Source organism: Poeciliopsis prolifica, unplaced genomic scaffold, assembly GCF_027474105.1.
Source record: "Poeciliopsis prolifica strain line A6 unplaced genomic scaffold, Auburn_PproV2 SCAFFOLD020, whole genome shotgun sequence".
Classification (NCBI taxonomy): Eukaryota; Metazoa; Chordata; class Actinopteri; order Cyprinodontiformes; family Poeciliidae; genus Poeciliopsis; species Poeciliopsis prolifica.
The window spans coordinates 1,772,907-1,784,966 of record NW_026562395.1 but is presented as its reverse complement, the minus strand read 5'-3'; the positions used below and the strand labels follow the sequence as shown (position 1 = coordinate 1,784,966).

The 12,060-nt window shown below is 42.5% G+C and overlaps 2 protein-coding genes across 7 annotated transcripts in view; one reads left to right on the top strand and one right to left on the bottom strand.

Moving 5' to 3' along the window:
* Positions 1-1,919: 1,919 nt before the first annotated feature.
* Positions 1,920-3,604, top strand: chac1 (ChaC, cation transport regulator homolog 1 (E. coli)). Its single transcript, XM_055044260.1, has 3 exons — positions 1,920-2,575; positions 2,799-2,834; positions 2,920-3,604. Exons 1-3 carry the CDS (start codon positions 2,405-2,407, stop codon positions 3,319-3,321), a joined length of 609 nt encoding a protein of 202 aa, XP_054900235.1. The 5' UTR covers positions 1,920-2,404; the 3' UTR covers positions 3,322-3,604.
* Positions 3,605-4,670: 1,066 nt separating this feature from the next.
* The window catches only part of ino80 (INO80 complex ATPase subunit), a 39,997-nt gene continuing 32,607 nt past the window's right edge, over positions 4,671-12,060 (bottom strand). For 2 of the 6 annotated variants that reach the window (XM_055044253.1, XM_055044255.1), the window contains exons 30-37: positions 11,440-11,512; positions 11,200-11,358; positions 11,021-11,123; positions 10,848-10,936; positions 9,970-10,128; positions 9,381-9,591; positions 7,368-7,583; positions 4,671-6,057 (exon numbers count right to left, since the gene is read on the bottom strand). In XM_055044253.1, the coding sequence (XP_054900228.1) occupies positions 5,849-6,057; positions 7,368-7,583; positions 9,381-9,591; positions 9,970-10,128; positions 10,848-10,936; positions 11,021-11,123; positions 11,200-11,358; positions 11,440-11,512 (1,219 nt within the window). In that variant the 3' untranslated portion in view covers positions 4,671-5,848. The remainder of the gene's footprint in view (positions 6,058-7,367; positions 7,584-9,380; positions 9,592-9,969; positions 10,129-10,847; positions 10,937-11,020; positions 11,124-11,199; positions 11,359-11,439; positions 11,513-12,060) is intronic. The other 4 variants (XM_055044257.1, XM_055044258.1, XM_055044256.1 and 1 more) reach the window with 3 other exon arrangements.

Here is a 12,060-nt window from a genome sequence, read left to right as displayed (position 1 = left end):
AATATAAAGACTCATCATTTTCCCCCTTCCGGAACCAACTCAGTCATTTGTTTTTCTGTTTTAGGTCAATTGAGACGACTATAATTACTTTTGTTAGCTAAATGCCAGAATAATTAACAAAAGACATTTTAAAATTTGACTTGGAATTAAGAAATTTACGTTTTATTGGGTGATTTGAAGGTAATAGCATAAAAATGAAAACAGCCTTTATTGACCTACAGAGGAGAAATTCTGAATTTGGATCAGACACGTGAATTTTCTTCCACAAGCTTATCAAATTAACTTGCTAGAATTTTGACCTATCCTTCCTGGTTGTCACTCAGACAGGTTTGTAGCCTGCCTTGCTCTCACATCATTTTAGCTCTGCATGCAAATTATAATGGACTAAGGATCAGATCAATCCAAAATAACATCTTTTACTGTCCTTAAGTGTTGTTGATGCCTCCATCTGCTTTACAGGTGAAACGGTGTTCTCAGACTTGCAACTTTATCCCTTTTTGTCCCTAAGAATGTAAAGGTGGTCATTTCTGTCCAAACACTTTGATTGATCATACTTCGATGTATTGCATAGACATACGGTAAAGTTCCATTCTTATTTAACGTTTAACGAAGTCACCTGCTCTGAGATATGGTGCACATGGAGATGAAAGAGCAAGGTGTGAGGGGCTGCAAGCTTGTGTCTCGTCGAGGGTCATTCAACCTTTCCTGGACTGGATCTATGAGGAGATGATACACTTGACTCGCCTCTTATTAAACAGATAATGCCACCTATTTATAGATAATCTATTTATTGAGCAGAGATGAGCTTGTACTGTTCACTGTATTTAAGATCTGACGGTAGAGGGAGGTATCTTGGTATGTTTTGAACAAACCCTACAGCTGTTCAGTCATCTCCTCGTCCAGAATGTTCTCCATGGTGGCCACTGGTTGAAAAGAAGTCAGTTTTTCTTTTATTTTATTGTAGAAGGATTTCTTATTCCAGATGGGTATTCTACAAAACAAAATAATGATTACCCAACATTTTTGGATAAACAGAACCTGCTCATGTGTGTGTGCAGGAAACTAAAACAAATTTCCTGTTTACTGCATTCTGACCCAGTGGATTGCTACACATATTCCATTGAGTAAGTCATTGTGACCCTCTGCTGGACTGAACAAATACCGAAAATGTCACCAGATATATATGTGTATAAACACTTCTTTCAACAGTTCTCTCCAAGTTCAAGAGGTGTGATATGAAAGGAAGGTTGATCTTAAGCCAACTCTTGGTACTTGAGCCGTGAAACCAGATTACAGTTCCTATATGTTTCGGCCTAATGTAAACATCCATTACATTAAATGGCAGCGCTGATTAAACTCCCATTAACCTAATCATAACCATTTGTACTTTCTTTAACTTTATTTAAAATGAATTTTATTTACATGTTTTAATTGTGACAACTGTAATCAAATAAAATTCAGTTTGATCCTTCAAAGGTCAGTTCACAGAATTTACAGAAAAACACGAGGCCTAGAAGTAAGACATTCACATTATTAATAAAGTGAATATATACAAATATAAATAAAGATATGATGCAACGTCTTGTTAAGTTATTGGCTTGCTTCAAGAGATCTGAAATGCTGAGCTACGTTGCATCAGCCAGAGCAAGTAAAAAGACTGACAACAAGACGGACCAATCAAAAACCGGGTACATTAGAGTGAAAGTTCAGTGACAAATCAGTCTAAAATGACACTACGTCATAACTAGAATTTGGACTAATCATATATCGAGTGTAGCTAAGTCCCGCCTTACTTGAGCGCATCGAAAATTGTTTGGCTAAAAAAGGGAAGGAAAGAAAGACTGCATGTATTTCATTGGTGGAAAGCATTAGTGAGACTCCGCCTACATTTGCCAGTACTCTATAAATTCTCGAATGTCACCTCGCCATTTTATCGAGGAAACGCGTCAGGCTTGACAAACATCTCCGCGGGGGGGATACTCTGCAGCCAGTGGCGTATTTCGAAAGGTCACATCTCAAAAACCTCGATCGATACATTCATTTCTCTCAAGGTAACACTTTCACAGGCCGGCGCAGCGGCTGGCCAAGAAATTTTGTCGTTTTTTCCCCCCCCTTCCATCGAGCCACAAGGCCCAAGCGGCTGCCATGGATTTTTAAGGCATAATGCGGCAACACTAATGCAATGGCGATGCACAGTGCAAGGCAAAACCAACCCCGAAACTCCATCTTCGCAACTGCAAAGCAGTTGGGCTCCAATACCGGACGCGGTATCCCGGCGAGCCAACCGGTACCTCTCCTCCTGGACCGGAGGAAGCTAACGCTAACCACCAGCTAGTCGCCCCGCGGCTGATTTCTTTTTAAAAATCCCATCGATTCCATTTGAACGTCAACGCTACCGATCAACATGAAACCTCAAGACGTCATCGCAGGGAAGAGCAGCCTGTGGATCTTCGGGTACGGGTCACTGGTGTGGAAGCCGGACTTCAAGTACAAGAGGAGCGAGGTCGGCTACATCGAAGGCTACAAGAGGCGTTTCTGGCATGGAGACAATTTCCATCGCGGGAATGCTGAGTCGGTGAGTTTGAAAGACGAGTTTAGGCGCTTGACATGTTGAGTGTCGTGACTAGGGTTTCTAAAGATTGGCTCGGGACCCCCATTGTGGTCCGTGAAGCGCCTAGTTGCGGTCATTGGATGATAACCAGACATTTTGAATAAAAATTGGCACTATATCTGCCTTAGAATGAGTTTAACATCAATTATATGCAATGGTGTTAACCCATTTGTGTTCCTCTCCTCAGCCCGGAAGAGTGGTGACGTTGATCGAAGACGATGATGTAAGTGGAACTTCTTCTGAAGCTGCGCTGTTCCCACACCCACACCAAAGCTGACTTTCTTTCTGTCTTTTTCCCCCCCCCTCAGGCGACCACTTGGGGTGTGGCTTTCGAGGTGTCGGGCTCGCAGCTGGAGGAGTCCCTCAAGTACCTCACCGTCCGAGAGACGGTCCGCGGCGGCTACATCACCAAGATGGTGGATTTCTTCCCGCACGGAGTGGACCGGTCTCCCGTCCAGGCGCTGGTGTACATCGCCACCGCCGACAACCCCCTCTACCTGGGGCCGGCCAGCCCGGAGGAGATCGGCGCCCAGATTGCCGTGTGCAGAGGGAAGACCGGCCACAACCTGGAGTACCTGCTCCGGCTGGCGGAGTTCATGAGGGGCAGCTGCCCTCACGTGGAGGATCACCACCTGTTTGCTATCGAGACGGCCGCTCTGACTGCGGTGTCTTATCTGTGGGCGGCTCAGTTGTTCGTACCCTTTCAGTAGCGTAGGATGCCAAACTCTCGGAAGCTGTAACCCGTCATGTCAGTTCAGTTATTTTCTGTAGGTTCAGACGTGCTAGTATTTGAATGCCGCCGGCGTAACAAAGGGGAAGTCTGGCTTAGAACACAGGTAGTTTCTCCCCAGCTCTGAAGCCGTCCAGGTCATTCAGGTACCAGGAAATGTTTACTGTAAACAAAAATCACTAAATGGCTGTGGTGTTTGTGAAGCAACGTCCATCCAGTTTTATGTCAAAATACCAATAAAAATCTGGAAAAGAAAAGAAAAATGTCTCTTTATTGTGCAGGGTTGGATAAGCAGCATCTATTATACCAAACTGTTCATTTAACCCCACTGACCTGTGGTCTAACCAGTTTTGCTTTAGAAACACAAGATAAAGCCTGGAACACATACTTTTCAATCGTGGTCCGGCTTTGACTGGATTGTGTGGTGTGTATGTGTGACCCCAGGAATACATGTAACGGGGTTGGACACTCCCAAAATGACCGGGGCAGCTTGTACTTTGGACACCATTCAAGTAGTCTCTAGGTTTGTGTAAGTGGCCTGGAGTAAACCCAGACCTGGAAGTCCTGTGTTTACAAGCTTGATCTGTTGATAGAGGGTTCTGAAGAGCTTGACCGAGTCTTGACGTAAAATTATCTAAACCCCAGTGCATTGGATTAAGCAATCGCATTGAAACTCCCCAAGTTTCACCAAATTTAATACTTTAAGCCTTGGGAGATCCACACCATGGTTTATTTGACTTTGTTTTGGGAGTCAAACTTGTACTACATCTATTTTATGCATTTTTTTACTGTATAAAAAATGCCCTTAGACATAGCAGTGTTCTCTATAATAAATAAAATGTGAAAATACCGGAGCAATAACTCAATTTATCAAAGCATAAGTGAAAGTTTGGGCATAATCACAATAAATCGGGTCTGTGACAACTGCCTCTGGAGCCACATGTGGGTCTTTGGCCCTTCTACATACAATGGCTCTCATTAACTGGCTAAAAATTAAGAACAAGTAAAGTTTATAAATACATATATAAAGTTGCTTTTAGCAGTTTTTCCATTGAATAATTGCTGTAGATTTACCCGTAACATTTATTCAGATCCATTTCTGTCAATATTTGGCAGGAAACTATGTGCAAATATCAACACATAAGACGATGGATATATATCTTTTTGCAAGAGTTAGTCTTTCTTTTAGAAATAGAAATAAAATGGTTATTCTCTAAAGATAAAAAACTTCCTCAAATGTATTAGTTTTCTTTTTTTTATACATATATATTTCTTTGGACATAACATAAAGGGATGGAAAAATCAGAAGCGGTCCCACAACAGAAAAGGTTCAAATTAAAGCACCTTTATTTTTCCACCTCACGCCTCCACGGAGTAAAACAGCCGATCCATTTCTTCACATGTACCCAATCTATAAAAATAAAACAGGCGAACGACAGAAAAGAGCCACAGCGCTGCTCTCACCTTTATGTACATCAAATATAGAACTTTCAGCTTTCATCACAATATAAACAGAAAAACAAAACCCCCGGAACGAATGTAGTGCTCAGGTCGGGACACTCAACGTGAACCTTTTGTTTTGATTCTAAAACGCACGAGAAAATCCACAAACAGGCCGTCACAGAAATGTAATGAAAAGTAAAAACAGCGGCTGAATTCACATTTTACAGTTGTACATGTGACTTCCATCACAATTAATATAAACTCCCCATTGTAAATGCAAAAATAAAAACAAAAAAAAAGTAATAATAACTTACAATAGCAAACAACCAAATGATCTGAATCAGTATTTTAATTGTTAGCAGCACGGCTGAGTCGACCAGCACACTTCCATTTGAAATATATATCTTTTAAATTTCTTTACACTATTCTTCTTTTGGACAAAAATATTATTTTCACGTTGATTTTGGGAATACTGGAAAAGCGCAGTTGAAAAGGTATTCCGTCGCCATGTTGGTTCGTCTACTTAAATCCTCTGTTAGAAAAATAACGGCTTTAGTAGAAAAGCTGCAGATCTACTTGGGGAGGGACAGCGGGGGGAGAGGAGGTCGACGTTAGAAATTCGGATTCCTCCACAGCTTCGAACTGAGCGTACATGTCTGCAGAACAATTAAATGACCTAGTGCACATCTATGATACTAGTTAACACCCAAAACAAATGGAAGACGTGGCTCAGTGACAGAAGCTTGTCACCAACCTGCGGCTTCTGATCGGTCTTGGAAGCACTCTCGTTGTGACGCCGACAAACACCGCCCAAGCCTCGGCTAACTAATACACATCGAAACAAAACTAGAACAAGGAAAATAGACCAACCATCAGACTGATATGCGTGTGTGTGTGTGTGTGTGTGTGTGTGTGTGTGTGTGTTCGGTTTCGGGGCCAAAAAAGGCAGAGCGATGTCTTCCACAAAGTGGGTAGTAAATACTGCACTCTCTTTATGAGCGTAGGCATAAAGCGTCGGTGGGATTCACAGTGAGCAGCAGGTCAGGAACCAGTCTGTGCCTTCATCATCGAGCCCCGGGGCCGCCGGGGCCCTTGCCCTTCCTGGCTGCGGCGTGGCTGCTGTGGTGGTGGCCGTGGGTCAGCTGCGTGTGGGAGCCGTGGCCGGAGGGCGCTCCTTTGGCGAGGGGGGAGGAGCTTCTGCTGGGGTTGAAGGCGGGGCCTGTGGCAGGTCGCGCCAGGGAGGGCTGCAGGGGGCCGGCGGCGGAGAGCCCGGCTGAACGGAGGGACAGAAAACACATTGTTACTCTGCTTGTTAAAGAAAAAAAAAAGAAAAAAGAAACTAACTAGTTATAGCCTAATAACAGTTTTAGTGCACAGTTTCCACTATTAAGTCACAAAGACGTTCTTTCACTATCCAGGGGAACGTTTTCTACGAGGCAAACCGAAAAGGTCACGGGATCTTCAGTGTTTGTTTGTAAGCTCAATTAATGTGAAACAGGGAGTTTGCTTGTAAAAAAAAAAAAAAAAAAATCACAGCCCAAGGAAACAATGAGACTCTTGGGCCAGCACGGTGGTCCAGTGGCACGGGCGTAAACACAAAAGGAGCGGCGTCGAAAGAAAAACTGTTTTTACAAGGAACACTAAGACCGCTGGCGGCCAAAGATAACAGTTTCAGCAGCGTCAGATTATTTTGTAACAACAGCGAAGATTGCCATAGAGCAGAGGTCTGTAACCTGCGGCTCCAGAGCCACATGTGGCTCTCCGGCCCCTCCGAACTGGCCCTTAGAAAACCAATGAAATAATTTGGATTATAAAGGAAACAGAGGGATTTTAGCAGCTCTTCTGTATCTTCTTATGCAATAACAACAAACAATATGTACAACAGAAAGACACCAATAGTACAAAGCTTAAAAATAATTTTTCTATTCAAATTATGTGCTTTATGTTATAAAGTGGACAACCTATTTTTTCTAATTTTTCTTTTATAAGGAAAGGACTCACTCAGCTGGAGTTGTTTTCTTTCGATGTAAAAGTTAAATGATTCATTTTGTTTAAAAATCTGATTTAGATAAAAAAGTTGAACTTTCAAAATGAAACGTTTTATTAAGTACATAATTTATCAAATCTATCTTGCCTCACAGCTCTACGCAAACGTTATTTCGTCGCAGTAGGGACAAAATTACTCTATTCAAACCTTCCCATTGTAACAAATTTTCATGTCTTTTGCTGGTTGTGAAGTGGAAGAAAAATGATTGTTGGTTTTTGAAGATGATCTTCATATAAAACTGGGATAAATTATTTCTAAAGATCCCATTTCAAATTATTTTTGTTGTCATGCAACACCACTTGGTCCACAGAGGTTAGACGCCATTTTAATTCAGAATGATTCAACATCGAATGAAGGGAAATCAAACAAATCTGGTTTTAAAGTTTTAGAATAAAACTGTAAAATACGTTTCGGGAATTAGATTATGGATCAGTTTCAAAAGTTACATAAACAAACAAGTATTGGTTCGGTCAGTGGCACGGTTTCCAAATTAAGGCCCGCATTTAAAAGCAAAACGTGTTGCCGTACGAACCAACCTTTGGAAACACTGTATCCGTAAGCAGCATAAGCTGCTGCTGAGGCAGCTGCCGCCCCAGCCTTCGCCCCCGCCATGGCCGCCGCACTCCCAGCTGTTGACTTCCGGCCCCGGCCCTTCCCTCCGGACTTGGCGGCTCCTCCGGATCCTTTGGGCCGCCCGCGACTCCGGCCGGACCGGCCTCTGCCCGGGCTGATCGAGTCGGAGGCTGAAACACCTGAAGACGCAGAGGGAGACAGAGAGAAAAAAAAGAGCTTCGTTTATCTTCCAATACTGGGTTCCAGCAAAGTTCTCCATTTCAAAACGCTTTTCCGCGCTCGGATTTCCAGATATTCTGACACTGAAGTATGAAACGACAAAACGTGGAAGTGAACTTTTAACTTTGTCACTGGAGAAAATGTCTTTTACAAAAACTGTAAGAGATCATCACCTAATATGGATTTGACAAATATAAAAAGTAGCAATACTTTTAATTTCATTATTTTCAACCACAGGGTTAGTTTCAAACTAAAAGCAGGAAAATGTTCCTCTTTGATTTTTGAGCACACGCGCCTCCCTCTGTAACTTCACTGACGGCAACTAAATATTAACAGGTAATATTCCATTTGCACTGGGCTAAACGTAAAGATAAATTATGCTGTTCAAGTAAAAATCATATTTTTCTTTACAGAAAACTAGATTTTTATATTTTAGGTAATAAAATAAGAGTAAAGTCTGGAAATTCAACCTTCCCTCCATAATTTCTTTTTTTTTTTTTAATTTTGAAGACATCATATGAAACCTCGTAAGAACAATAAATTTATCAACTTCATGGACGTGTCGTTTCTGTAAAAGGCCTGTCTTTACCATTTTGCAATCAAATCACAAAGAAATCCCATACATAATGTACGAGAGCTGCTGCTTGACTTGGCTTGGACTCACTTTGCAAAACATACTGCGGTAATTTTATGGCATTAAAGAACTTTAAAACATTAATCATCTTATAATTGCCATAAATACAGACTCGAGCAAAAATATTACTCTCCATTTTCCATACTGCTTGCAAAATCGGATCCAGTGCTTGGCTCAGTGGCAGTGCGTCTACTCCGGGGTTAGCTTCTCCTCTCTTCTTCTCCCACTGCCCACATCACACTGGTGGTCTAATTTATTTGAATGATTTGCTCCATTTGATGTGCTATACAGCCTGTAATATCAGCAGCAGCAAGGCATGCGTGAACATTTTCTTTCCTCTCAATGCATTCTTGCTTAAAAGTCGCTCGTCTCTGTCGTTTCCCTTATATGTCCAAGTTGGCCAGCGGATCCTCCATCCGTGACAGATCTCTCAGACCCTTCATTAAGCCATCGTCGGCTCTCGGAAGGCATCGACTTCCCTCCAATAACACCAGGCCTGATAATCAGTGGGCATCATTTATCTTGCAGACAGGAGTCTCTTAGCACGGCTAAAAAGAAATCTAGTGTGGGTTTCAATGACGCCCCGATGATGGCAGCGAGTCCAAAGTGTGGATGCTGAGGCAGAGCCGTCATTTATTTCCCATTTTCAGAGTAAATGAAGACAGTAAATATCTATCAATCTCCATGAAAATAAAATCATAAAAAGCAAAAAAAAAAAGTAATAAAGGGAATGAGTGGAGCATCAAAATGGGAAAGTTATTATTATTTTTTTTAATGTCTCCCAAATAAAAAATACTGTAAACTTGTGACGAGGACCAGATTTACAAGGATCTGGGCCCCTGGGCTAGAGCCAGTTTTGATGCCCTGTATACTACAGAAAATAGCTTCTGCTAATGTAAATGGTAGTACATTAACAGGCAGTCCTAAACATAAGCAGGTATGAACTGATGCATGGTGGGTTTAATGCTTCCTTTGAGCAGAAGCAAATTTTTGCTCCCCCTGAAAATTAACTGCAACTTCATAATTTTCAAATAGTTCAGTATTGTTTATAAAGTTTTATGCCGTACAAATTTACAAAAACCCTAAATTTGTACGGCAAGCACACAGTGTTTTGGTTCCTCACCGTTCATGTTGTCAGAAACCGATCCGGTCACGGAGGCGGGGGAGTTGGTGGCGCGAGACTGCGGCGCCGACGAGACGGGATCGTCCACGATGACCAGCATGTCGCTGCTGCTTTCGTCGGCGTCGGCGTCCGGCGGCAGAGAGCCGGGCTGCAGCTCGCTGCTCAGGGAGATCTGGCCACGCACAGAAGCACACAGAGACACACACACCGGCTGGGGGTCAGAACCACGGCGGGGGGAGGGAGTGGATCAGGAAACCGGGTCGGTAGTGCAAAAGGGCGACGAGGAGAAGGAAGGAAAGGAAAGGAAGCAAAGGGCGCGACAGGAGTGTTTGATAGAGAGCAAGAGTTGATTAAAAAATGAGGGAGAAGCAGTAACAAATAAAGAGAAATGTATAAAAAAAAGAGAGAAAGAGGTTTCAAAATGCAAACAAAATCTGAAGCATCATGTTGCTCAGCAGGAGATAAAGCTAGCAAAAGGCAGCCAGGTCTCTAAACTCTGGATGACGCACTCATTTAATCTGTTTATCGCTTCGTTGTTGACCAAGGTTTCAACAAACCCTCCAAACCTCCGAGTCCCAAACCGCCTCACCTCGCTGAACGGACTGGGCATTGCAGAGTCCATCTCCACGCTGATGAACGAGTCGTCCCCGTCTGCGGACAGGTTGGAGTTATCGGCCGAGGGCGCGTGGGAGATCACCAGGTTCATCTCCTTCTTCCTCTTGTTCTCCGACTCCTCGTTCTTCTTCTGCTAGAAAGAGGAGAGCTGGAGATGAACATGGTGGATTTGTCAGGATTCATTTAGAGTTTTGTTTTACTTTTTCCAGACTCCTTTTTGAGGACTCTTCCAGACAGAGGTCAAGGTTTATCGTGAGTTGACGACGGATATTTCTATGGTGGTTGGGTTTTGAATATGGAAACCGCAGAAAAATGCAGAAGGAAGGATGGATGGATATGAGGAAGCAGCAGAGTTCACACACTTTTCCCACAGTGAAATTCAAGCACTTTTCAAGCATTTTCAAGGCAAGTATTCAAAATTGCACAGTAGCACACTTCGGGGATAAAAACAATGCAAATAAACAAAAGACAACAGCTTCACATCCCTACTATGTAATATAATTGATCACTGTTAATAATGTCTCGTTATATTCCACAAAGACAATGTAAATTTGAAAGGCAAGAAAGCTTTAACACTAATACACTAATTTAACAAAAGGAAATAATTTTAATAACTTTGTTTAACAAATAAAAGATCGGACATATTTCAGTTCCACAGATCAAAACCTTGAGAACACCAAATTGAAATTCAACCATTTTGAAGGACCACAAAACCTTAAGCAGGCGATTGGACGGCTGTGGCGCAAGGAGCCTTGAGAAATCAGTATTTTCCATTCATTATTTTCTTTCCACACAAATTCAGACCTTGAACATCTCCGTCTATGTTGTGTTGTTTTATCATTGTGCCGATACCTTCTCTGCGTACTTCTCCCTCTTCCTCTTCCTCTCCTTCACCTTGCTGCTCTCCTCCTGCTGCCTCTTTTCCTCCTGTCTTTGGCGCACTGCCGGAAGAGACATGTGTTTATCTCCCTTCCTTCCCAACATCTCTCCCAGCGATACTTCTGCACTGAAAGGCGTGCGCTCACGTTTCTTCTCCAGCTCGTCGTCGTCCAGAAGCAGACTGACCACCTCTTTGGGCTTCAGCGTGTCCGGTTTGAAGTTGCCTCCGGAGATGACCACCCGTTGGATCTGAAAACAGAAATCTCACCTGATGAGATTGGCTCATCTCTGCATGCACTTAGCCTTTTGTAGGAACTTTAAGGACCTCGCTCTTCTCCTTGGCGCGCTGCAGGATCCTCTCTTCGATGGTGCCCTGACAGATGAGGCGGTAGACGGTCACTTGCTTGGTTTGACCCAGCCGGTGAGCCCGGTCCATGGCCTGCTGGTCCACCGTGGGGTTCCAATCGCTGTCGTAGAAGATCACCTAAAGACCAGAACAAGGAAGTTAGTCGATCGCGCAGTTATTCTAATTTAAATTGTTTAATCGGCGAAATGTGGAGCTCACCGTGTCCGCAGCAGTCAGGTTGATGCCAAGTCCTCCAGCCCTCGTACTGAGCAGGAACACAAAGATGTCCGTACTGTGGGGGGCAGAAAGCGAAAAGGTGAGGTTTGATTTACTGTAAAAAGATAAAATAATTATATATGAATACTGCATCTAATTTCCCACACATTCTCTTAATTCGTTTCAAAATAAACAAAGGAAAAAGCTAATCGAATATCTTAGGAGTTGACCAGGTAATGTTGAGCTTGTTGTTGGTCAGCTTTCTGTGACGGACATTTAACCAACTGAACAGCCAGTTGTTTAAAAATGACATCATTTGGGGTGTTATGTAACAAATCTACACCCTCCTGCCCCCGAAAAAAAAATCTAATAAAAATCATAAGAAAAAGGTGAAAAATCTAAAGGTTTTTCACTTTTAGATAAGATTTGTGTCAGTTATAATTTGGTGATAATTTATTTGCCAATGAAACTGAGGTATTTTTTCAGTTCTTAAAAACATTTTAAAAATCTAAATGCTTCACAAGAGTGTATTTGAACAATAAAGCTGCATTGAGAGTTTATATCCTTAAGTTTAGTAAAATAGTAGAAGAAAAAAAATAATTAGAAAGGAATTGGAGCAAATTT

What these genes read in the sequence shown, in the direction of transcription:
- chac1 (XM_055044260.1), top strand. Translation starts at nt 2,405, where the DNA reads ATGAAACCTCAAGACGTCATCGCAGGGAAGAGCAGCCTGTGGATCTTC. An exon ending in ATCGCGGGAATGCTGAGTCG is followed by an intron (nt 2,576 to 2,798) that starts GTGAGTTTGAAA and finishes TCCTCTCCTCAG; the next exon opens with CCCGGAAGAGTGGTGACGTT. An exon ending in CGTTGATCGAAGACGATGAT is followed by an intron (nt 2,835 to 2,919) that starts GTAAGTGGAACT and finishes CCCCCCCCTCAG; the next exon opens with GCGACCACTTGGGGTGTGGC.